General features: G+C 36.1%; 1 protein-coding gene across 2 annotated transcripts in view; it reads right to left on the bottom strand.

Moving 5' to 3' along the window:
* Nucleotides 1–13,397: 13,397 nt before the first annotated feature.
* LanB2 (laminin subunit gamma-1) overlaps nucleotides 13,398–27,350 on the bottom strand; it is a 351,641-nt gene continuing 337,688 nt past the window's right edge. For both annotated transcript variants that reach the window (XM_083135585.1, XM_083135586.1), the window contains 5 exons: nucleotides 24,001–24,203; nucleotides 21,856–22,014; nucleotides 21,110–21,227; nucleotides 20,761–20,873; nucleotides 13,398–17,897 (listed from right to left, as the gene is read on the bottom strand). In XM_083135585.1, coding sequence (XP_082991711.1) covers nucleotides 17,775–17,897; nucleotides 20,761–20,873; nucleotides 21,110–21,227; nucleotides 21,856–22,014; nucleotides 24,001–24,203 — 716 coding nt within the window. In that variant the 3' untranslated portion in view covers nucleotides 13,398–17,774. The remainder of the gene's footprint in view (nucleotides 17,898–20,760; nucleotides 20,874–21,109; nucleotides 21,228–21,855; nucleotides 22,015–24,000; nucleotides 24,204–27,350) is intronic.

The raw sequence follows: 27,350 nt of genomic DNA on the forward strand, positions 1-27,350 counted from the left end.
CGTCACCAACTGATAATCACTATGTGTTATCGTTGAACAGGTGTTTGTTTCGAGTTCGAGGTAAAATGCCGTGGCCTTCTATCTAATCGAACTTTATACCAAAATGGTTGGACGACGCACACCTACCTACACTTCTCGAAATACACTCGCTTCTAAAAAACAACTTGGTAAAGTTTATTTGAGGCCCATTTAACGGATTTGTGCGGTCGGATAACACGAGTCTGTAAATAGAAGTAATGTATGTGTCAGGTTTTCACGTAGGCTTACTTTTGTAGATCTTTAAGAACGTGAGCGTAACAAGAAATGTAAACTATATTCTTTTCTTAGCTTTTCGTCAACATTATTACGTCGTTCTTTAGTTTTTCACTGATATCTCTCTCTCTCTCTCTCTCTCTCTCTCTCTCTGTGTGTGTGTGTGTGTGTGTGTGTCTAGAATTTTAGTTGGATAAAAGTAAAAGTTAGTTCTAGATAGGGGGCAAGTCATAGGCGTAGCTACGGGGTGTGCCGGGTGTGCCTAGGTACACCCTAATGCTGCTTTATCAAAGAGAATTAAAGACAGATATTTCAATAAGAGAGAAAATAAGCGACAGTTTGTAAGAAGTTGAAAATGTCATTACTTGGAACAAACGTGTGCATTATCGCTGATGAAACGAGTGTGTATAGTTTTTCGATTTTTTGTTGTCATTGGAGAAAGAAGATATTTACTGCATTCTACTCTGTACTGCAGCGCTTTTCTTGTATACCTGTCACCATGGGCGTCCGGAAGGGGGGGCAAGGGGGGGCCGTGCCCCCCCCCCTGGAAAATGAAAGTCAACCAAAAAATATGTATTTCACACATATAATTTCATTTTAGCCACAATAATATGTGTTAATGATTGCATGAACACCATAAATTCAAATTTAAGCAATGTTTTTTAGGGAACAACACTATTTTGGGGGAAAATTTGTCTTCGTTGGCCCCCCCCTGGAAAAAAATACCTTCCTTGCCCCTCCCTGGAAAAAATCCTGCGGACGTCCATGCCTGTCACAAACTGCACGTGTGAGAGAGAGCTTTCTCCAAGGTTAAAACTAAATTAAGAGCAACTCAGAAGCAGGATAGATTGGAAGCCCTGCTCTTGCTATTTGTGGAACAGAAAAAACTTAGTCTATTGATGTAAATGAAGTTATTGATGAGTTTAAGAACATTGTACCCTTTGACAGACGTCTCTTGTTATAGATAACGTGTATTTTGATGTATTTGTTTCTAACATTTATGAACATTTTGTGTGTGTGTAATTTCTATGCAATTTGATTTTTTTGTACTACATATATTCAGAAATTTCCAACACTGTCATTTAGTGAATTTATATTCCTTTACAAACATCAGTGCAGTTGATTGTGTTGCAAAATATGCTATTAAAAAGGTGCAAGACCTCATTTTTTTGTGCACACCCAAATATAAAGTTCTAGCTACGCCTATGGGGCAAGTCATGAAGCACGCTGTCATACAAATTAATTGAATCTTGATAATGTAACATCTTTTTAAAATATTCCCATAGCATATTCACCAACTATTTAGCTTCGCACAAAGCAGGGGAACAGTTGCCCCCTCCACTTTTTGCCCCCGGACTATGACCTCTTAATGCTAAACCTTGTTGATTGATTGATTGATTTGTTGTTTGAAGTCAGCATTATTCACAGAAAGGCTAATCGGTACTGGACCTACAGTTTTAAAGTGTGATCCGAACAACTGTGCCTTCAGCGGGTCGGGTATCGAGGCGACGAAGGATAAGTCTTGCATACCAAGAGAAAGTAAACTCGTCCCCTTTTCATCACCCAATGTCCGTCCGTCACTGCCTTTATACATGCACACATTATAGGGGCTATATTATATTAATAATATTCGGACATTTGAATTTATTACCTAATCGAATGCCTCTTACAATTAATTCAAAGAATCAGTTTTGGGACGGGGAGAAGAGAGATATAGTTCCATAGCTCGAACGAACTCGTACATTTGTGTTTTTGAAAACATGAAAAAGATACCAACTGCAACAATGTGTTTCAAATAAAATGCGGCCTTCGATGATTGTCAGAAGTTTGTTTTTATCCCATTTAATGCTCAGATAAACTAATCGGGTCTGGACATAAAGTTTAAAATTGGTTCCGAACCATTGTCAAATGTGCCTCCACCGGGGATAGAACCCAGGACCTTTTAATTACAAGGCCGGCCTCCGTTGCGGAGTGGTTACTGGTTAGCACATCGCACTACGACGTTTCGGGTTCAAATCGCGGTCTGATCATGGGTGTTCTTTGTGAACGTCCCTTCATCAAATTCATCGTCATCACTAATGACTCATTCCCATTTTTGCTATTATCCAAAAGTGGCAGAAAAGCGAACTGAAATAAACCAAATCAATCCACCAATCTTGATTACAAGGGAAAACATTACCACAACTCCATCGGGGAGCCCCACGTTCTTCTATAATTGTTATTCCCCATTCGTGTGAAATACGCAGTATTTCATTGTTGCAGTGATGTAACATTGTATACATGTAGGGTGGCCCAGTGGCGTACGCAAGGGGGTGTTACGGGGTTTAACCCCCCTTGAGCTTTTGAAATATTATGAAAAATGCTGTGGAAAAAATAAAAATGACCAATTTATCACTGTCAAGGACCTGCGACAGTACTACTACTACTACTACTACTACTAATAATAATAATAATATAATTTGAATTATTATTCCCATGCAGCACGGAGAAAAGCACAGCATTCCAAACACGCGTCTTTAAGAGTGAATGCCTTGAAAATAAACACGAATTCTTGAAAATAATATATACGGGCAACTATGATTTTAAAGAGCAAGAAAGTTCTTTTGTATCTCGGCTGCAACAACGTTCAATGATCATATATTTTTTTGTGCGAACAAAGAGCATTAACTAAAGAAAGTTCTTGGTTCGTTTAAAGCGGCTAATGTATAGACAAAGGCTAGGCCGACAAGAATAACTCAGTCATCAGTCCGCCTTCCCGCGGCACATTTGAATTTATGAATTCAAACGACAATAAGCTTAATTATTGTAAAATGTTTTGTTGGTAATAACAGTGAGACAGACAATCCAGATGTGAATAATCGGGGATATTTATGCGGCGACAAAGCCGGAAAAATTCCAACCAATTCCGGGAATCGAATCCAGATCTCCCGCATGGTTGTCAGATGCCCTACTGACCAGACCCCCGCAGCTTCTTGGATGAGTTCCGTACTTTGATTATTTCAATTTATTTTAATATATTTTCTTGTTTTTATAGATTTTCTTCACACTTAAAATGTCTCATCTCGTTGAGTAGACAATTATTTCGTAAGAAAGAAAAAATGCTCTAGAATTTGTTAAAAATCGAATTACTAGAAATTAATTTCGTTTTATTGCTTTCATAAATGCTATATTTATGTAGATCTCTACTACTTAATAGTAGTAGTGGTATTAGTAGTATTATTAGTAGTAATTCAACTAATTAATTAATTATACTCCCTCTGTCCCATAATTATAGTCCGGCATACCAAAATGGTAACTTTTTATTTATGTTCTTTTGGATACTTGATCGGTCAATTTGTACTGATCCTTGAGTAATAACGTTGTATGACTCATTCCCGTGTTTCATTTTCTTCTTCTGTATACACAAGTGTCACAGTTTGAATATCGGACAAGTATTTTGTGACCACAAACAAAAGTGTACCGGACAATAATTATGGGACAGAGGGAGTAAGTATTATTAATTAATTATGAGTAATATTATTTAATTAAAGTATAATAAAACAATGGTAATGTGAATTTGGAGAAAGTTTTAGATATAACCCCCCCTTGATGAAATCCTGCGTACGCTACTGGCGGTGACCAGATATTTGTTGACCAAAAAGAGTATAGTCTATAGGTTGAAGGTGCACATGAACAAAACATAAAAAGAAAACGAAAATAAGGGTGGCTATTTGTTATTGCTTCTATTATAGCCACTTTAAATTAGGCCTACACTTTTACAGATTCAAATTACTGATGGGTCTAATCTTTAGCTAATTACAAATACTTTCTCACCAATGCGCACCATCATTCATACTTCTGGGATGATTTTGCTTTCTCGAGTATGTACAGGGTGGGCCATATTGATGGGACACATTTCAAATGCATATGTGGAGCATGTAGGAAGCAACATTTATTACCAAATATATGGAAAACACTGCGAAAGGACGGGAGTTTTGCACTGTGTTCAGTGTTTAAAGATTACATCCCTGAGATGGACACCACCTTCACGAGAACATTTGTTAATACGAACAGAATGACACCGTCACAGTCACCGCTGAGCGGTACAACACGATGCTACAAACATTCTTCGTACCCGAAATGAGACGGCTTGGCCTAAGGAACATGTGGCTGCAGCAGGATGGTGCCACTAATCATACAGCAGTAGTGTCAATGACAAACCTTCGACGACACTTCCTGGGACGGCTCATCTCGAGATTCAGTGATGTCCATTGGCCATCCAGATCCCCGGATCTAACTCCACCGGACTACTTCCTGTGGGGTTACCTAAAGGACAAGGTGTACACTACAAGGCCCACTATCATCAATGAACTGAAGGACAACATCTGAAGGGAGATAGCGACCATCCCAGCCAAAACCCTTTGCAAAACAATGCTGAATATGACTGTTTAGCCAAAGAATGTTCTCGTCAAGTTGGTGTCCATCTCAGGGATGTAATCTTCAAACACTGAACACAGTGCAAAACTCCCGTCCTTTGGCAGTGTTTTCCATATATTTGGTAATAAATGTTGCTTTCTACATGCTCCACATATGCATTTGAAATGTGTCCCATCAAAATCATCCTTTATTTTGGTCATGTCCACATTGAATTCCACTTTCAGTACTTGTTCGAGTGTTGACACCAGGAGTGTACTTTTTCCTCTCGCCAATAAGTTTTAATGACACTGAAGAATTTTTCACAATCAACATTTGTAACAGGCAGAGTAGAGTAAACAAGAATTTTATAAGAGGCACAATCACTTTTAAATTTGACCCAGCCTGTACTAAATCCTTGTACACTGATCTCCACTTACCCATCATTGTTTCTTTTCTTTCCCCCCAATCTTCAAGATGTTTTTCAACGGGTTTTGAAATTGTACAGTAAGTGTCAAAAATATAATCATCATAAAATTCCAATGAATTTGAATTATGTTTTGCTTGTTGATGGATACATGAAAATGACTCAAGAATTTCCTATGAACAATTTCAAGAGTCAAGGAGTAAATACCTGTTTCTTTACATCTTCAAAAAAACTAAGTGACCATGTTTCTAAGTATTTTACCACTTCACAATAAAACCTATTTGAAACAGAGTATGCATATCCCTCCTTCATACTCCCTTCTTTTACAAGTTTCATAAGTAAACTTTTTGCTGAGAATGGGAAAAAGTTCTGTTCTATTCTGTAGGAGTTGAAAATATTGAATAGAAACTACAATTACTGTTATATCACCCCTTTCAATTTTTAAAATAGTATCATTAAACAGGAGTAGCTGTGCATGCAGAAAAAATAGCCATAGTACTCTTGTAACATCTTGAAAAAAATTGACTATAGCAATTGGGGCATTTTTCTCACTCAAAAAATAGGCCTTTATCGCATCATACTGACGTATAATTAAAGTAAAGAGAGGAATCTTATCTTTGAGTGGTATGAAGGACCCTCATAATGGCACCCAATAAATTCACAGAATCTTTTCAAATTTTCTGTTCTCACAGTAAAAATACTAAAATGATTGTATATTTTGAAAACCAAGTTCTCAACATCTATGGGTATTATTTTTGCACAAGGTACAGAAATTGCATTCTGTAGAATATGAGCCCCACAACCAATAGGCAAAATATTCTTTTTCTAATCTGCACTCTAACTCTCTGTGCACATTTTTATTTCCTGATGTTGTCTTGTTTATGCTACCAAAATTTAATGGTGCATTATCTGCTACAAATCCAACAACCTTAGTTTCCAAACCATATTGACTTACTGTATCCATCAATACACTTGAAGAAACTATCCAACTTACGTGTCTCAGAAACCGATGAACATTCTGTGTGTGACTTTGATTTTATATGTTGTTCAATATCATATTTACCTTTGTTTTTATGGAAAAGAGTATATTTGGGGATTTTTGCAAATTGAAAAGAGTATAGAGTATATGAACCTCTAAAAGAGTATGTCTGGTTACCCTATATACATGGCTATATTGTAAACAAACGTGAAAGTAAACATATATGATTTAAATGTGTTCTGATTACCATGTCAGGTAAACTCTTGTCTGCCCAAAATCATCCGAGGAAAGGATGCAGTGGCATGCCCAAGGCAGGGGGGCAGTAAGTGAGGTCATAACCGCTCCTTTGGCCAGTATACCTAAAAAAGTGAACGTGCAAGGCAGAAAGAGATGTAAAAATGAAGGTTGACTACTATAAATAGCGTACGTTGACGTAACCTTAATAAACCTTTCGAACAGGCCTCATCTCCAGGAAAGTATCAACTCAGGCAAGCCCGGCACCTACCGACCTGTTGGGTGAGATGAGTCAAGGCAAGAGCTTAATAAACCTTTTCCAGCTCCCCCCCAAAATAGGGTTCGATGAATTAACCGATCTCCAACTATGCACTGGCGATTGAACTTCTGAAGTGTTTTTTTTTTTCCTCCATCCTTTCGAAAATCCTGGGCACGCCACTGGCAGTGGAGTATTAACGCCTCCTAAGGATTTAATGTTAGATTTAGTCACCTCGGTAGGTGGGGCAGTGGGGCTAGTCGCCTCCCACTCTTTGCCACCACACTATGCCCTCTTAATGCTAAGCCTTGTCTACCAGAAGAAAGTAACTGACCCCTCCCCCCTTTTAGATGTTTCAATCAACTTTTGTCTGCCTCACTAAAGATGGTATCGAAATGAACGTTGGCAGTGTCTCGGTCTCGAATTTAAAATAACTGTCTCGTCCTCGGTCTTGAGTTGTAAATGCCAGTCTTCTTCGGTTTCGTCTTAAGTCTTCAAACATACTTGTAACACATTTTCATAGATCATTATAGCTTATTTTGTTCTTTCTTTTTTTGGCTCACTTAATGCATAATGCTAATCGGGACTGGGCCTACAGTTTAAAATGGAATCACAACCACTATGTGGCTCCATCGGCTATCAAACCCATAATTCCTCTATTACAAGGCGACGATGTTACCACTGCCTCAGAAGATATCCACAACAGGCACGGTTCCTACATTATTTTCCTGGGAGTTCACCGAAGTCATATGACACATATTCAGTTTCTGCGAACAGACTTTCTTTGCCAAACATAAGGATGATGGTGTGGGGGGCAGGGGCTTAAAAGGTTTGCACAGATTTTTTTCATCTGGTAGAATAAGGTTTCATAGTAGGGATGTGCGAATAAATTTAGGGTTGAAACTAACTACAATAAATTCTGCCTCTACAAAAGAAATTTGGGGTTTTATTGGAAAATCATGGATGTCCCCAGGATTTGCTCCAGGGATAGGAAGCAATAGTGCAATAGTGTTGTTCCCTCAAAAAACACTCCTTCCATCTGAACTTAGCATGTCCCTGCAATGCCTTTATAATAATTACCATAAATTACTGTACTGTGACTGAAATGAAATTATATGCGTGTAATAAATAGTTTATGGTTGACATTAATTTTCAAGGGGTGGGGATGCCCCCCTCCTTTCTACCTTCCGGACGTCCATGCTTGCAATTAAAAAATGACTAATCAGAACTGGTCCCACAATTATTAAAGAGAAATGGCAACCAATGGCATGTGCATACTGGAAATCGAACTTGAGACCCTCTCATTGAAACGATACAGACTTGTTTTCCCTTCAAATTTGGAGTTGGTCGACCAGCACACTCTATATCTGTAATTTTCTTTCAATGGACGAGAAAGTTTGTTTACATTAAATATATGCATTTTTAGTGGTCATTTCTTACCTGCGCAGACAGCAACACCTACACTGCATTAAATGACATAATATAGTCCATCCTTCGCTTCACTCTAACGTCAGCATCATTTAATACTTTACAACAAATATCCAAGCACTTCAAAAACTAACAAATTTGAGACAACATCGACAGGGTTTGTCACGTCTTCCTTTCTTGTCTTTAAATACCTTTTTGAGAAGGTCTCATCTCCAGGAAGGTATCAACTCGGGGCAAGCCCTGGCACCTATCACCCTGTTGGGTGAGAATGAGTCAAGGCAAATATACTTTAAATACCTTTTCCTGCAATAGTTAGTCTGGAGAGTTCATGCAAAATAACCAACTGCACGTTTTTTCCCCCTTTCTTGTCTAAGACAGCGCCATTCTTTTATTTTGGCATACACAAAGTGTTCCCACCTTTAAGAAAAAGTCTGAATTCATGCATGAACTATTTTAGTAAATTATCTCCTTTATTTTAATTCATTGTATCCAATTCCAGCTTTCATTCATTTCTACTCATCCTTCTCTGCCACAATTTTACATTTATTCCAAGAAGTTCGGCACAAAAATTATACAAAGAGAAGATTGAATATGTAATGAATGTGCTTCAAGCTTGAACCCCACAGGGCAACACTGGAAGGGAGGAAGAAGCGAGGACCTTGGTGTTTTCTGCTGCAGCTTCTGGGAGAGCAGAAACTGTGCATGTCAGTTTCTTGGAGATGAGGCTACTGCTGAACCCCTGTGCATGTATTTTGCCGATAAGCTACCTCGAGCTTCTGCCTGCCACCCAAAGCTTTGACTATGGAAGGAGTTGTCCTGTGGGGGTTCAACTGAGGAACTGCACCAGAGCAACCGACTCGTGGTTTCTCTTTCTCAGCAAAAGAATTTGCTGTGTTATGGGCACAAACACATGACTTATTGTGTAGAAATTTTAGCAAAATATTGTCAAAAGGTAAAGATATTGTTTATTGTTCATTCTTGAGGTAAATTACGTACATTACTGGGGGTTCACTGATTTTGTGCGGTGTGAGGCCAACTGTGCCTGATCCAGGAATATGCAATAAGCATCCATTTCATGTAGATCTGTGTGTCCTTCCAGGCGACATCCATCCGGTATCCAGGGAGGATATTTCACGAATTTTCCGATTGTTTTGGACATTCTGTGGATCATTTTTGGACATGTTTTGGAAATGTTTTGGACATCAGTGCTACAGGGTTCATGTTATTTGGACGTTTTAATTTAATTGCAGATAAGAAAAGGACATTTTCTGGATTAGAATTGAACCTAATCTGGGCATTATCCTGATATTTTTCACACGTATTTTTGATAGAAAAAGAACATTAGATTTGCACATATCAAAGATCTCATGCACACATGTGTTTATAATACCTGTGTTGGTGACCACAATTAAAGTTGCCTACTCATAGACCTCTGGAGCCTGTTCGAAGCAACGGATTGTGCTGAAACGTGGTATAGAGGCTGTGCTACGGTTACCAGACGTCAGGATTTTCCCGGACATGTCCTACATTTTAGCCTTATGTCCGGGTTCCAGGAGGAATTTGAAAAATATCATAAATGTCCTACATTTTGAGCGTTACATAATATTAATTATGAAAATAGGTAACAGAAGAAAATCATGCAAGTTAAAAGTCTATGGACTGTGCTTCCAAACTCAATGGTGAAATTTATTTTGATTCAGTCATTGCCCAAAAAGAAAAAAGTTTGTCCTGCTATTAAACAAACGGGGAATATGGAAGCACTTAATGGGACCACTTTCTGATAACGTCACTGTTCAATGCCTGAGCAGAATTTCTTGGCTTAGGGTTTATACTGATGGAACAAGGTGTTGCCCATTCTTATTCAATATTCAATATAATTTTATTGAAAACATATTCAGAGTGTCTGCCAGTCAAGAAAGTCATGGTAGTCAAGAAAAAGTAAAGAAATCAACAAGTAGGTCAAGAAGTCAATAAAAAGGCAATAAATTATTCTTGTGGTCAAGAATTTTTGCTATCATAATGACTGATTGATTGATTTAGTTTATTATACCTCACTTTTTTCTGTCCTTTTAGCTAATTCCGAAGATGAAGATGAATGGTGGTAACATAAGATGGATGAAGGGACAGTCACAAATATACAGGGACAACCGACACAAGCCCTACATAAGATTATACTGGCTGAGAGTCCAGATGCCAAAGCCTTGCTTGTCTGCCAAACACAGTTCAGGATGCATTAATATGAGAAAGGAGATCTAATTCTCTTCTTAAATTCAGCTTCAGTTTTTATCTTAACTGGTCCTTTGGTAGGGGTTTTCATTAAATAAATTTTTTTTTTCTTAATTACTAATTTCCAACTTTACCTAAGTAGGGGTCGAATAAATAAACGTTAAGAAAAATGGAAAAAAGGTCTAGAAGAGTCCAGAAAAATTCAAGAATTCTGGATGTGTTATTTTGGTAGACACCCTGTTATTGAATTAAAAACTACCCAAGATGAAACTTCTGGAACCATTTTAAATTACGGTAACTGCTGAATATTTGTTTGCCATTACAGGTCATAATTCAAATGTTGAGAGAGTACTTTCATTACCATCAGCACAACAGGCTCATGAGAGAAATATTTTTCATAAAGTCTGTAAAATGTTCGTTTGGTACTGGTCCCTAATTTCAAATTGACTGCCACTCTAACATAAATATAGTTTGACTAAACCTGAGATTTTGATAAAAATTGTCTCCTCTGAGGAGTACCACTTAAATCATGTAGTAAAAGGTGCATTGATTAGTGTGATTGCAAGTTTTGAAATTTTACATTTAAAAGTTCATTAAGAATCCATTTTTTAAAACTGAAAAGTGTCATTTTTCAACCACTTTCTAACGTGTTCTATGGAAATATGTATTATTTATTGAGAATGTTTTGTGTCCTACATTTTGGGACAGCATGTCCTACAATTCCCTTACAGTGATCTGGTAACCCTAGGCTGTGCAGACTCCTCTCTCAGCAGGTGCAAAAGAAGCACATGACCCTCTTCTATTCACTGTTGAAGCAGTGCACTTTTCACTCCTTCAGTATTACAAATTTCTAACTTGTACAAGTACCACACACATACAGACACACCCAGATTTATGAAGATGTGGTTTTAACAGTAGATAATCAACAAATAATGTAAACCCTTCTGCTGTTGTTTTGCTCTTGGAAATGTGACTCATTTCTTTTATGTTACGAGAGTATTTTTCGGTTTTGGAATGTTGATTTAACTAGTGCCCATTACCAAGTTAATTTTGACACAAAGAACAAAAAATGCAAGAGGAAAACTGGAAATGAACTACTACATTTAAATCACTTCTAATATGTGGAGTTAATGCATGTAAGCTCAAATATACACTAACGTCTTAAGTATTCATTTATAATGCACAATACAACTTCATCAGAGGAATCCAAATCATGTTAAATGAATTAATCTATTGAAAGTAAATGCATATTCTTCAAAGGAAAGCAAAAAACATGTATATCCAATCACTAGTAAATATATAACATACCTGGCAGTTGTATTGAAGTAGAGTCCATCCATCATTTGGTGCATCTGAACAAGATTCTCGATAACTGTCCTGTTGCTTTGCTATACTGCAGTTATTATAGGAGCTGGGAAGATTCAAATTAAACAAAAAAGTTACCTAAGTTAAAAGTATAAAAACACTTATCAGATACTGTGAATAATAAATGAATCACCTTTGGTGGTAGGATAAAGATGATGTTGAATTTTATGTCCAATTTTATGCACAGATAGGCTAATTGGGACTTGACCTACAGTTTAAAGTGGGATCCGAATCATTTTGTACCTCCACCAGGTATTAAACCCTCGATTACAAGGCAATGATGTTACCACTATGTCATCGGGGAGGTGGTAGGATAAAGATGAAAGATGGTACAATTTGTCATAATGTATCCTATGAGATGTCCCACTACACACTTGAGAAAGAAAGAAATATATAAAATGTATTACAGAATTAAAGAAATATGAAAGTTTAAAGTGATGTAGTAAGGGTTTCAGTCTTCAGACATGGCATTCTGAAAAGATCAGTTTACTTTGCCCCACCTACGTAATTTTTTAGTGCAGGGAACTGTAGAAGATGCAGGTCTGTGTCAGGATGGTTGTAGGGGAGAGAGGAAAGTTAACTTTATTCTTGTGGAAGTATGATTTTTATTTGTTCACTTGAGAATATCAAACTCCTGATGGTGCAGAACAACACATAAATGGGAAGAGATCGAGTTGAAGATTTGATTGCCCCATGGAAAGGTCGAAACTTCCATTTGATTAACTGTAAGTTGAAGTTGATTCTCTATGAGGAATACATAGGATTCTGTAAATACAGATTCATCATTTTTTTTACAGATCGTGACTAGCTAATCTTACACTTAAGAAAAAATGCTCCTACTTGCAACATGGGAAGAAATTCATACTATCTCGTCCACCCTTTTTTTTCAGTGCTCAATCTGAAGATATGACATGCTGGTGAGTGCACACATGGTTCAAATCTGCCACTCTTTGCCTTAAGCAACTGCAAGTAAACTTGGAAGTACATAGCTGCTGTTCAGCTGTCATGAGTGATTCCTTCACCTAAAATCCTTGGTTAGAAATAATGTTTTCTTGTTTTCTTTTTCATTGTGCAAATTAAATAACCACCTTGTGTGAAAGACCCAAGGTCATTCTTCATTAGGCTCAGGACCTATAAGTTGAGCAGCATGGGCCCAGTCAGACTGCTACGTGGAAAACCAAAACTTGATTCCCAGATTTCATGGTGGTTGCGGTAAACGCGGTTTAAAATTACTTACGTGAAATTTAGAAGATTTCGTACTTCCGCGTTGCACAGTTTAATGGTTCAATCCTATTAATTTCGAAGATCCACTGTCTTCATTCACAAAAGGGTACGGCGTTTGAAGCGGAGATGGTACCGCGTCACTGAGAAAGACAGTGGATCTTCGAAATTAATAGGATTGAACCATTAAACTGTGCAACGCGGAAGTACGAAATCTTCTAAATTTCACGTAAGTAATTGATTCCCAGAGTAGGTGAACTCAGGTGGGAATTTTTTTGACAATGTCCCGCATAAGGCAGATCTAGGACTAAACCAGAATGATTGGGTACTTGGAAGCAATCTGGAGGGACGAAGATGGCTGGAGCATGGTGTTAATTGCCTCATCTCCAGCACAGCCAAGGTTAAGAATGTGCAGGGTCCTAATTCCACACCTCACTATGTGCTTTGATGACACAGTGCAATGCACCGGGTATATCTCTACTTTCTTTTTAACTTTACCTGCATGTTACAATGTTTAGCAAGACCTCAAACTTTTGTTACTTAAAATGTGTCTCAGGTAATCACAATTTCTTGCATAGCAAGTTTACAGGTATACACAAATTGACTTTTTTCTTAAAAAAGATACTTTATTAGCACTTTTTTACAAGAAAAATAAATCTAACACAAACAATGCCTATATGTATATGTGTACAATTGATATGATATGACTACTACACAATGATATGGACACTTACTTGACAATTATTAATACAGCAGGCTCCAGATTAACATATATCATAGACAACATGATAAAATACATTACAACAAGCAAATACATAAATTTGATATTTGAGCCTGCTACTATTTGCATCTATTTGCGCAATGCAACTTGGCAGTTAAATATTCAAATACAACCAGTCATTTTTTAACAATGCATGCATAAGCTTTTTTCTTTCTTTACAAGGAACCAAAGTACAAACTCTAGACTAGTTGCATTAAGGTCATCCCACTAAATATAATGCATTTTATCATAGTATTTACACTTTACTTCTTCCATTGAAGCAAGCAAATTGCAACCATAATATGTGGCTGAATAAAATACAATCTTTGGTATATAGTATGATTTCATTTTTTCTTTACATTCTTCTGAGTATAACTCAGAATGATAATTAATCATTGCCACTATACTTTTCTTGCAGAGTTTTCTATTTGGAGCATTTTTGAGGACCAGGGAAATATTGCAACTATTCCATAGTACTGGTAACAATATGGCACGTTTTGATCTAGAAAATAATTACCAATCACTTGTCTCTTTTCTCTATTATAATTCTAGTGAATGCTATAGTTAAGGAGTAATCTTACTAAATAACTAATTTTTGGCCTATTGTTCTGAATGGAAAGTTACCTCAGTAATGACATTAAATAAAAACTATGAAGATATACCTGTTTGTAGCTTTTAACTCTATGCATATTTCTAGTGCTTCCACAATATTGAGATGTCGGATGTAAAAAATACCAGGATTAAAACATAATACTTTTTCTATGTTATGATATCAATTCTAGTACGTGACATGGCTGGGTAATTTCATAACTTATTTATGGATAAACCTCTATATTTTCAGTTGATAAGATATTGTAGTTTGGCATTAACGGGTGCATTCATTCTATTCAAAATTGTATAATTTGGTTTGCAGAATTCTGACAACTGTAATTGAAGAAAGATCATCATTTCTTCCTGTGTTTCTTTTAAAGTATGAGGCAAATAGAATGAATATTAGTTGAGACAATCTTTAAAATCAATGAGAGAAATTTACTAGGTACTGTGGTACTGCACTTATGATGTTAGATCTTAGGTTCTAGAGTTTTCCTGTAAAATGTAGATTCAAGTTGCATTTGTTATTTTTAGACTTTAATTTGAACCCCTATTTAAAGTTCTAAAATTTTACTGCATTATATCGGGTGATCTGTTTAAGATGTCAGAAAAGTAAACCGTTGTGTACAATAGGTTAATGTACGTATCTCTGTGCAGTTTGTTGTAATATATGCAGAAAGGATGTAAGTTTTGAGTGAGAGCAGGTTTCCAGACTTCAGCCACGTGGTGCTAGCATTCATGGTACATAAAGATAGTGGTCACGCCACAACAGTGCACAATGTCTCGTATGGGATGTGAAATCTTTGAGTGTTATATGCACACTAGTACAGCCAATTTGTTGAAGTCTGTAAACCTGCACTCACTCAAAACTTACATCCTTTCTGCATATATTACAACAAACTGCTCAGTTACACGTACATTAACCTATTGTACACAACAGTTTACTTTTCTGACATCTCAAATGGATCACCCGGTAGATTCAATCTTCATGGTCCCAATAGAGCAATATTTTACAAAATTTTCCTACATTTTACGCTTTCTCTCATTAGGTTTTTTCATGTTGGTCTACTGAAAAATGTAAACTTGAGGATCAACTGTAAATACACATGGTGTACTTCTTTGAGACCCTTACTCATCCTTGTATCACACATATTCTGAAAGTCTGATACTTTCCATTCATCAGCGATTGGCCAAAAATTGCTATTTATTGATATCCTTCTTGTTTACATCATATCATTTTAGGGTGCAAAGATAAATGCACAAATAGCAAAATTGATCTTACCCTTACTTTCTTTTCATGCACAATGTTCTTTCAAATGTTAACGAACATACTATATTGAAGTTTACATTACTAGCTAATAAAATATGAACCATCAAAATTTGGTTAGAAAATTATGGGAACCAATATTATAACGTACAATTTCTGCTTTTAGGAAAATATGAAAATAACAGATGGCAAAACTGCTTTTCTTTAGTTACAATATACACTAAATCTAAACAAACTACAGCCCTATGGATACCAAGTGGCTTTTTCATTGAGTGACACGTGGACGACACATGGAGATCAAACAGCGCTGTTTGTGGCTTTCAAGACCAGAGCCTGCTACTTCTTAATATTCAAGTGGTATAACCAATTGTCCTCACAATGTTTGGGCAACACCGAGACTTTGGGGGCAACCACTGGGAATCGAACCTGGGACCACTCACACAATCATCAGCGAGAGTGCTAACCATTTGGCTATGCAAGAACTTCTTGTACATGTACGATTTCTAATAATACTTCTTTGAAATAAAGAAGTAAGAATTTAGTCACAAAATTTTGAGCTGCTTCTGATATCATTACTTTGCACCCTAAATGATAAATTATTTTGTATCACAAGCACTTTTACACAAAATGAAAGGGAACTATCAGCTGTACAAGTCAGACACAAGAAAATTCACACACTTCAAATAAGGCACCACAGATTCTCACACACACTCCTAGCCATATTATTTTTCACTAGCTTGCAATTTCCTATTGGAAATGTGAACGGAATTTGGTCCTTTATTTATCTCTCTCTTGTTCCCAAAATGTTGTTTTAAAGAAGTAAGATTTGGTGATGTGGCTTAAAACATATGTCCCTTTATTCACCTGAGCTTGTAAATTAGACTGTTTGTACACATGAAGGTATAAACTTTTACAGATTAGGAGAACGACAGGAAGGAAGTATTTGTTAAGATCTTTGGTTTATGCTAGACTTAAAGTATGTAATTGTTTACATCATTAAATTTCTATTTTAGTTTTATATATTATGAAAGGAGGGGTCACAAATTAAAGTGATTGAAGAAATGAATCAACTTACATCATCTGCAATGGCACTTCCACATGAAATAAATAACTGAAAGATGTTTTATATAGTAGAAAAATATTAATACAAGTATTTATACACATAGATAAAGTCTAACAAAACACTTACGACTTTGATTGCAATTTAATGTTTTAAGAGGCAGAATTAATCAATTTGGTATGTAATGCCAATGTGAAAATTAACATTTAATTTCTACTGTCATATTTACCACATAAAGCAGATAAAAGCAGAAGTAATTTGAATAGTATGCATCCTACGTATTAACTATTTCAAATGTATGGTTAATGATTGGCAATCACATTCAATTTGGCTTGAATAAATTGTTTTATGTATTTTTGCAGAAATTTAAAGTGAATAAGTATATTTCTGTTCTGTTAGCAATAGATTTCATTTGTAAGCTGTTATTAATAACTAATTAGCAGAGGCAGCTGAACAACAAATCAGCCATATTTAATTTATCAGCCAAATGTGTTATATTTCAAGAACACCTATATTTGCTTGTATTTTTATGCATATTACTGACTTTATGTGTGGTTTATTAGTTCTGGTTTGCAGCTGTACTTCCTGAGATAAGAATCTCATACAGCACATAACAAACAACGCTTGTAGATTCATCACATCAAGCATTTTAATTTGATAAAGAGCTTTTTGCATTACCAAAGCAGGAAGAAACAGATTAAATGTAATATCATTCTTGCCACTACTTAACACATCTGTAGATGTGTTTCTTACCATAAAATGGGGCAAAAGATAAGAATAAAATCCAATATTTCTTCAAACTTCCTGAATTTGTCACATAGAAAATATAGATAAAGAAATCCTATCAATTTTGTTTAATTTTGATACTTTTAGAAGTTTTGTAAAAAATGTCTTTTTTTTCCAGACATACAGATTTAACTGTTTCCAGACTTTATGTACAAGATGTAAGCCTGCCTTAAGCTAATACACTTATCTTTCCATGTTTTGCATATTGTAAAAACTAGAATTACAGCACCAGAGTGCTATATGTGCACATAAAAATATAAAATTACTCTAAAATTCATATGAACACATGTGGGATTTTAAGCTCATCTTCCAAAACGATACGCACTTGGAGAATATGCTCGAGGTGACACTTTATTTATGACCTCTAAGATAGATAGGCATGTAGGAATACTTCTTTTCAATAGGTATTTTTTTTTCAATGGCACATATACTGTTTCTGTAGAAAGCTAACTTATTTTACAGGAAATAAAAAAATATACTTCCTAACAGCATCTTTCATACACACTATAATATATTGCGCACATGAAGGCCTATGGTTCCAATTTTACCCTCTTAAAGCAGTCTGGTGGAAGAGCGTCATGTATATTTTCAATTTTGTTCACCTCTTCTTGCAATTTCTCCAGTTCATTGCCATACAGTTTCAACAGTTGGGCCTGAAATTAAATGTAAAGTTCAAATTTTCATGTTTATCATTAATTCACGTTAACAGTAGATAAACCAGTTCAGTTTCACTGCAAGTTAAATATACTGGTCTCCTTTCCAGCTGGCGGCTGACCTTCATGGCTATTCCTGGCTCTTTCTGTCCCCCAGTCATCTTACAGGATGTGTAGCTCTATGTATGTCTGGGTTCGATACCCGGTGGAGGTACATAGTGGTTCGGATCCCACTTTAAACTGTAGGTCCAGTCCCAATTAGCCTTACTGTGCAATAGGTGGACTTAAAACACCAACTCAATCAATCAATGGATGTATGTCAACAAGCTCAGTTGCAAAGTAAAAACTGCAGGGGTAACATCACTCTCCCGAAGCAACGTTGCCAAGCAAACTTCTGTTCTTGCCAGTTGCATACCCATCTGCGACTGGCTGTTCCGGAAACTTCATTGTTTGGTTTTGGTTTGGTTTGATTTGGTGCTTTAAGTCTACTTTGTGCACAGTAAGGCTAATCGGGACTGGACCTACAGTTTAAAGTTTATCCCAGGTTCGATACCCTCCACCCCTTGATTACAAGGCAACGATGCTACCACTGCACCATCGGGGAGGCCCAGAAACATCATTGTGTAGTATCACATGTGCAGTTGTACCATTAACCTCCGTTGATTTCTGGTGCTGACAATATCATTGTAAGAGAACTCTCTTGCCTTACAGTACGTTTGGGGCATATCCGATTACCATTTGTTTCATCCTGCTAACAATGTTTGGTGTATTGTGACTTGAAAATGTCTGATCTCAGTCGAAAAAATTGAACTGATCACCGATTCAGTTATTTCCCAGTGCCAGCTGGAAACTCAACCATTATAGTTGCCTGCAAAAGAAATAATCTACCTGCACATAATGAGCAAATGTGGCCAACTTGCAGAAGGGTCATCCCATGCCAGTTCATCCGTGTGATGTTTTTTTTTTATTTTGATAAAAATTGTCCCATTTGTTTATTGACTAAAGGTAACTAAAAAGGTAAATTAAAGGCAAAATAACCTGAATAAAAGGCGTTAAAAATAGGAAAAGACAGCTTCACTCAGTACCTTAGCTGATGGAGCAATGGTATGGCATGTTAGAGATCCAGCTGAGTCCTAACTAGTGTTGTGCAATATATCTCCCAGAAGTTATATCGCAATATTGAAAAAAAATATCATCCAGGCCGTATTAACTAGACGATATCATTGCGATATATATTGTGTCAGTGATATATATCATGTCAGTAATATATTGTCATGATATTTTGGTTATATATATCATGCCAAAGATATATCATCATGATAATTGGTGATATATATCATGTTGGCAATATATCGTCACAATATTTTTAGCAATATATATGATGTCAGTGATATATCCTCATGATATTTGGTGATATATATTGTGGAGACAATATAATGCCAATATCATGATACAGATAAAAAAAATCATATTGTATCATCGGTGATGTTATTTTCTTGATAATACAGAAGGCTGATCGGGCTATATCCCACCAATTTGCCAACGTTGCTGCCACATGTGTAGTTGCGTCAGAACCTTGAAACCAGCCTTGAAACCAGTGTTGTGTCTGAGCTTGCAGTTGCCAGACCGTCATGTTCATGCTAGTGAAATGCCACCGAAAATTAACCATTATTGGGAAGGGTACATCATGGCTCTTTTCCATGCACATTTTTCGTACAACCGAATAGTGAAACAGTGTCGGTAAAATGATGTAACCATCGGAGTGACCACAGCTAAATATATCGTGGCCAGGCAAACACAAATGGTGCTTATGCAGAAACATTCACCAACAAAAGGGGGCCTGTTCAAGGGAGCCAGATAAAGTGTCACCTGAGGTGCTTCGTAGAATTGAAGAAGTGCAGTCCAGGAGTATCCACGACCCCGAATGTGACATGGCCTAGAGGTTCAATGTGGTGCAGTCCACTGTCAGTGATGTCATTCGTTACCGTCTTGCATACATAAGGGCTGGGTTCACAACCTCCTCCCGTGCCACATTGCAGAATGCAAGACCAACTGCCGCAAACTGTATGAAAGACACTTGGCAAGGTCACATTAGAGGCCTAAATTTATCTCACTTGTAATGCTAACATTAGGGCAATTCCAATTAAGTACCATACACCTCTGGTGAGGGACGTACCAAGTTTTGCCACCAGTGCCGAGAAAGTTTCCTGCAAGGAATCATGATTGTCACCGGATACGATTACGAGGGGAAATTGGAGATATGTAAGGGGGAGAAAAACAAAGGTGAATGCTGCCTACTTCCAGGAATCCATTATGGCCCCAATCTATCGGACACATGGACAAAGCATCCAGACACACTGCTAGATCATCCCTCCGGTTTTATCAGGACGTGCAGCAGGAAACAGTAATCCCTATTATTCCCTTTCATGACATTCCTGTCAAAAGCCCTGATGCCAGTCCAATGATTTTCTGCCCATTTGGACTGTTAAAACGACATCTACAACATCGCCGCTCCTGCACCCTCACTGGCCTATGGAAAGCTTGTAAGGAGGAATGGGATGGAATTCCTATGCATGTGTTCCAATGTAGTTTGTTGCAGTGGAAATTGCGATGTCAGGCAATAATGCTGGTGGTCCCATAGAACACAACTGGTGGTGGCGGCGGCACTGCTTTTCATACGGTAAGTACGCTTTACATATCGGTCGGATGTAACCTGATCAACCTCTGTACCAAATTTCCGATATCGTCCATCCCTAGTCCTAACCAAGTGTGTATTTTTTTTGTCTCTTTTCCACAATGACACTAAAAGAAAATAAGACATCAAGCATGGTCGATGGAATAAATTACACTTTGCATAACTAACCTGCTGTAATTTTGCATCCTTTATCTCATTAACATTCTTTTGCAGTTCGGACAGATTTAGAACATGCTTAGCATCTTTCAATCTATCCTCCAAGCCATCCAGTTGCCCCTCATCTGCAAAGAAGAGTTGAAAGATAGTACAGAAAATTGTGGAGTCAAAAGTAATTGCACATAAATTTTCCATGGTTATTTGACCGCAATCACATGCTACTGAAATATTGAAAGTATACTTCCAACAATGATTTTATGGTTTTTATCTCTCTAGATTTTGATAACAACATTTGGAATTGTAAACATTGTGGCAAAATCACCGTAGTTTGACACATACACATCAAAATTGTGATTCTTACCTACATCATGGAAATTGCTTAATTCGTCTAAAATTTCCTGTACAATCCCAAGAGCATCCTGGACTTGTGTGGCTGCTTCATCAGCTTTTCTTGTAGCTTCATTTGATCTCTGAAGGGCCTACGAAGGAAGGAAAACAACATGTCTTAAGAAATACATGCTCATATTTTGCAAAAACTAAGTCTATACTTAATAATAACATGTGGTCCAACATTCCATGAGGACCAGTGCCTACCTACTGACAGCCAGCCTCAGTCCCAACCAGTTATGGGGTGACATGTGGTCAGCACATCGAACTCCCAGTCATCGTTGTAGGTTTCCATGATGGGGTTACGCTACTCATTTGTAGCTCCCCAATTTCCTCACAATGGTGGGTGGCCATCCGTCCCATACACAGACCAAAATCTCTGGAAAAGTTGTTATGCCTCCCCCAGGAGACTCGAACCTGCATGAATCCCATAGCCAGAGCCCAAAGCTTGCACCTTAGACCCCACACCCATGGTGGGGGACAAGTCTATACTTTCATGCATTAAAATACTTACATTTAAATTACATTTCAAACAAAACTAATATGAAATTAGTATCATAACATAGTATTTATACTAATGCAACAGCTTCCTGAGGGCCAAAGTCTGCCACAGCACATCGAGCTTTCTGGTTTTTAATTTGGCCACATAGGAGCCCGTAATAATGGTTAATATTATCATTTTATACAAGATTGGAACACTGGAGGGGATGCAACACTTACCAATTTAGCATTATTGGAGTCCCTTTCAGCCTGAGATTCCAACTCATCAAGTTTGTTTTCTGTTTCTGCAACTTCCTTGGCTAACTTGTCCGATTGGTCCCGTAGTCTCTCTGCTTCTTGTTTTGTTTCATCAGCACCTTCTCGTATTCCAACTGCATCCTGAAAAAAAGAAAAAAAAGAAGTAAGAAACCGTTGCTGGCACTACATTCAGATACACAGTACTGATTGTTCTTCATTTTTCATTTGTAAGGGGGGGGGGGTACTTATTAGAATTATTAATTTCTCTTTGTTAACAAGTTACTTTACAGTGAAGTATGACAGTTGTCTCCAAAATATGTTTGCTACAAACAATAAGAGATGCAATTTGGCACATTTTCCACTCTCAAAGGGCCTCCCCGATGGCACCGTAGTAGCGTCGTCGCCTTGTAATCAAGGGGTCTCAGGTTCGATACCCGGTAGAGGCACATAGTGGTTCGGATCCCACTTTAAACTGTAGGTCCAGCCTTACTGTGCATAAAGTGGACTTAAAACACCAAATCAATCAATCAATTTTCCACTTTCAAAAGATTTCCCTTAGACTTTAATTATCTTAATCAAGGTTATGGAGTTATATATAGTTAAACACAATGTTATGTTTCTGCTAATTGCATTAGTGTCATGTTACCAAAATTAATCAGTAACTCTTTATAAAGTAATGATCATTACTTTGCTTGTATTATCTTGATAAATTCATGTATAAACAATTTATTCACTAGAAAAATAATTTCTTACGAAATGAAAAATTGTAGTTTTATTTCCTCAGAAACAAAGAAAAAAACTCTTAATGACTACACACTACTAAGTATAATTTGTGGAAATAAGGTGAAGCTATTTGCTGAATTACTTGAACATCCTGTATATAGAATGAGGAAAACAATGAAGTGACAATTTGATAGGATCTGATTTGATTTTGTTATTTAGCATCACTTGCAATGATGAGGATGAGTGGTGATATGATGAAATTGATGACACTCACAAACAACAACACAATTCTGAGCATTTCTTTGCCAGGTGGCCACTTTCGGACCATGGAAAAATTCAAGTATGGAAAGAAATAGAAGATAATTCCCAGTTTTCAAGGTGAACTTTCCAAATATTCAAAGGTACAAGCAGATGTTTTCTCCATTTCAACTTTTCATATTACCACCTCTAACCATCCAGACACATGCTACACCACAAATACATTAACAATATAAAGGGTATGTGGGATTCCAACATATCCAAAAATTCTAATTCAATACAATTAAACAGTTTATATATATTTAAAATATTTAATTTAAGGTGCAGAGTTTACATTTGCCATTTCACATACTCAGACTCAAACAATATGTGATACACTAATCTACAAAAAAATGTTAATTGTACAAGAATTTCAAACTCAAATTTAACTAATCAACTTCAAGATATCTTATCTTGCAAAAATCTTCAGTCTGTCAGATAAGACTGTTTCGCAAAGGACACTAACAAAGTAAACGAATTGAGATAATTCTGTTTTATTCTCCACGCAGCTTTCTTTTCCTTTCCTGGTTAAAAAAAGCTGAACTCTGAAAAACTTGCCTAAGAGCATTTATAAATATGTTTAAATTCAAATGGATTTTTTTTGCCGGAACCCGTGGTGGAGTGGTTAGCACATCGTGCTACAAAGCCAGGGGTCCTGAGTTCGAATCCCAGGCTGGACATGGATGTTTGTGAGTGTCCATTCATCAATTTCATCATATCATCACTTATCCCCATCTTTGCAAATAAGCCGAAAGTGGCACAAAAAGTGAAGTAGAATAAAGCAAATAAATCAATGGGATTTGGATTAATAAAAGTTGCAATTTTTCAAGTCTATGGAGAAAAATTGAAGCGGAATTCATGCAAATTTTCCAATATTTTAATTCAATTCAATTAAACCATTTATATATATATATATTTAAAATATTTAATTTAAGGTGCGGTGTTGACATTTGCCATTTCACATACTCAGACTAACAATATGTGATACACTAATCTACAAAAAATTGTTAATTGTACAAGAATTTCAAACTCAAATTTAAGTAATCAACTGTGGAATGCTCCTGGAATTCAAGGAATTCCCGGTGAGTAGCCAACCTGTTTTCTTACCTGAGAGGCTTGTGCAGCATAGATCTGTTGTGCCTCCTGAGCCTGCTTCCTCGCATTGAGAGCATCCTTCTCTGCATCTGCCAAAGCATTTTCAGCATCTACCGTCTTCTCTTCTGCTTGCCGAATCAATTGATCAATCTCATCTGCTTTCTCCAGTGCTTCCTCTGCTTTGCCTTTACTATCCTGGACCTGTTGGTCAAATTCTGATGGGAATAAAATTGATACACTGAATTAGTTGACGGTTTCATATTGTATGACATTGTAGCCCTGGTGAAGGACACAATTACCAATGCAACAAATATATATTCTACTTGATACAGATTGCCTTTATTTATGCTGTACTATTCATTAATATGAGTGGATTTACATAAAAGTTCCATTATAATTAGATGTAGGAATTTTAGGCCAGTAAAAACTAAGTTTTAGGGACCTAAAGTAGGTTTCAAAGCATTGATTAATAATTTACATGCTAAATCAAATTCTTAAACTAGGCATTACATAATGCTGTAAAAGTTGTAATTATAAAAACTTACAGAATAAAAAAAGTTTCACTTTTACACCTTTGTTCACATCCTCAAGGATATATTCTAATTTAAAAAATTATAGCATTTCAGCAACATATTTATCTTAATCCCTAAATTCCATTTACTCATTCATTGTAGTTCTCATAATTAGCAGCTTCGTAAATAAGTACATGTAATAAGATTTGTATTTTATGCCTGCATGCAGTATAGAAATATATTTATCATTTTATAATATGTGTGATTCTTTCGTGGAATTTCATGGCTTGAATATACTTATAATTGGAGATTTCAATTTACCCATGATTACCAGCTCAGGTTATGAGTTACAGAATGGTGGACCCTCTTGTAGAGCTTTGTTAATTTTTTTGAATTTTTATAACCTTCATTCTGTAAACAATATTAAAAATAGCCTCGATAAAACTTTGGACCTTGTACTTACTAACATTCCAAAGAATGTGAATATATGTAGGGAGGAAATGCCACTTGTTAAAGAAGATAACCATCATTGCATTGACTGTACACCTAAGTATAAGGGAATCTACTGATGTAATAACAAATGAAGCTTATTACTCTTACAATTTTGAAAAAGCCAATTTTATGCAGATGTATCATTTGCTTGGATTGGTAGATTGGTCTGTATTAGATAATATGACTTATGTATATCGGGTGGTTAATTTTTTTTTGTAATAGAGTTCATGAAGTATTTCTTGCCACAGTCCCAAAAAGATGACTAAAGACAACAAATAAATACCCATGTTGGTTTAATAATGCTACCATTAAATTTATAAAGTTAAAAGAGTATTACAGAAAAAATATAAAATTTAGAGTAGAATATAAGATATTGTTTCGGCAAACTAGAAGGCTGGTAAAAACAATGTGCCCATTAAAACTACATAAAGGAATTGGAAAGCAATTTGAAATCAAATACTAAAGAGTTTTGGAGTTTAAGAAATAAGAAAAATAATAACGATGCTTGTAACAGTGCAATGGATTTTGAAGAAAATTCTCTCAAATCTGCAAAAGATATTTCTGATGGTTTTGCTAAATATTTTAGGTCTGAATATGCTGAAACATTTAAACCATATATAATAGAAGATCATACTGAATCCTTATTTCGTACACATTAGCAATTTTGCCAGTTAGTCAAAGAAGATGAAAGTGCTACAAAACAGTTAAAAAGAAAACGATCTAGCGGCCCAGATGAAATACCACCTTACATTCTGAAAGGATGTTCTGAGGTATTGCTGTCCCCAACTTCAAATTTATAACTTAATAATGAAAAAACAAACATTCCCTGATATCTGAAAGGAAATGCATGTATACCCCATCTTAAAATCAGGTGAAAGTTCAAAAATAGAAAATTACAGGCCCATATCAATTCTCTGTGCACCAGCGAAAGTATTCGAGTCCATCCTATACAATCGCATACTTAATCATGTAAAATGTTTCTTAAGTGACAATCAACATGGTTTCTTGCCATGTAGATCAACACAAACAAATATGATAAATTTTGTCCAGGATGTACATGATGCGTTTCATAAGAGACTTAGTGTACATGCAATATATATATATTTCGCAAAGCTTTTGACAGAATTAATCATAATATTTTTCTAAGAAAACTTGCAAGTTTTGGGTTTTCAACACAATATGTAAATCTTTTCGAATCTTACATTATTAATCAAAAACAATATGTAACTTATACACAAGCAAAGTCTTTTGTTTATCATGTTAAATCTGGAGTCCCACAGGGTTCAAATCTAGGTCCTCTATTCTTTGCAATTTATATTAATGACTTGCGTACTTTCGACGTGGCCTTTGGCCATGTCTTGTATGCTTGCATGCGTGACCTTCTGCCACGTTGTGGATGCAATCACGTTATAGATGGGGTTCCTGAATGATCTGCATGTTGTATTGGATGAAGGGGAACAAGTATATAAGTTTGCTAATTTGAAAAGTTTAGAAAATAACATTATTTGTGTACTCTAATATTATACAAATACTCAACACATTATTGTCTATTTTCATAATAAGAAACTGGTAAATACTGTCCGTTTCAAAATAGTTAGATATTTCATATAAACCAATTGAATAGCAACACTATATTGGAAAAGCAGTATTTATGTCTTTTGTCATTTTCACATTTTTAAACTTAATTTAAAAATAATTGTTTTCCTTCATTTTGTGCGCTCGCCGAGGTGATTCGCTTATTTGGAAAGTTTTGAACGTAATGTTAAGTTTGTACGGGCTCTAATATGGTACAAATATACAAAAATATTCAAAATGTCTATTTTCTTAATAATAAAGTGAGTAAGCAATAATAGTTTCAAGTTAGTTAGTTAGATTTTTTGCATAAACGAATTCAATGGCAAAATTAAATTGAAAAAGCAATATTTACATCTTTTGTCATTTTCACATTTGTAAACTTAATTGAAAAATAATTGTTTTCCGTCATTCCCATCAAATTCCTACCTCTCCTCCATAATAAATTCTGATGCTCATGTTTTGAAATTCGAAAAGTCTTGCATAATTCCCTTACAGTAGTTTTCGGAGCGAAAATAAACTTTCTGTAAGTTCCCTAGCAACGTCCGTTTCCATGGACAACAACAAGCACAGCAAGCTCTAAAGAATTGTTTGTTACTATCAGAGCTAGGAATTTTAGGTGCAAAAATTTGCCAATAAAGGTGCAAAAAAGGTGCTAAAATAGGTGCTAATTTTCAGATGTATAATTTATTGTGAGCAGTGCATACATATATGATTCAACTTGTCTGGATAAACACATAGATTATTCTCTGGTTGTAAATCGTCGTTTAATATAACTGCAAAGAA

This window comes from Lepisma saccharinum, chromosome 14 (genome assembly GCF_977018435.1).
Source record: "Lepisma saccharinum chromosome 14, izLepSacc3.1, whole genome shotgun sequence".
NCBI lineage: Eukaryota > Metazoa > Arthropoda > Insecta > Zygentoma > Lepismatidae > Lepisma > Lepisma saccharinum.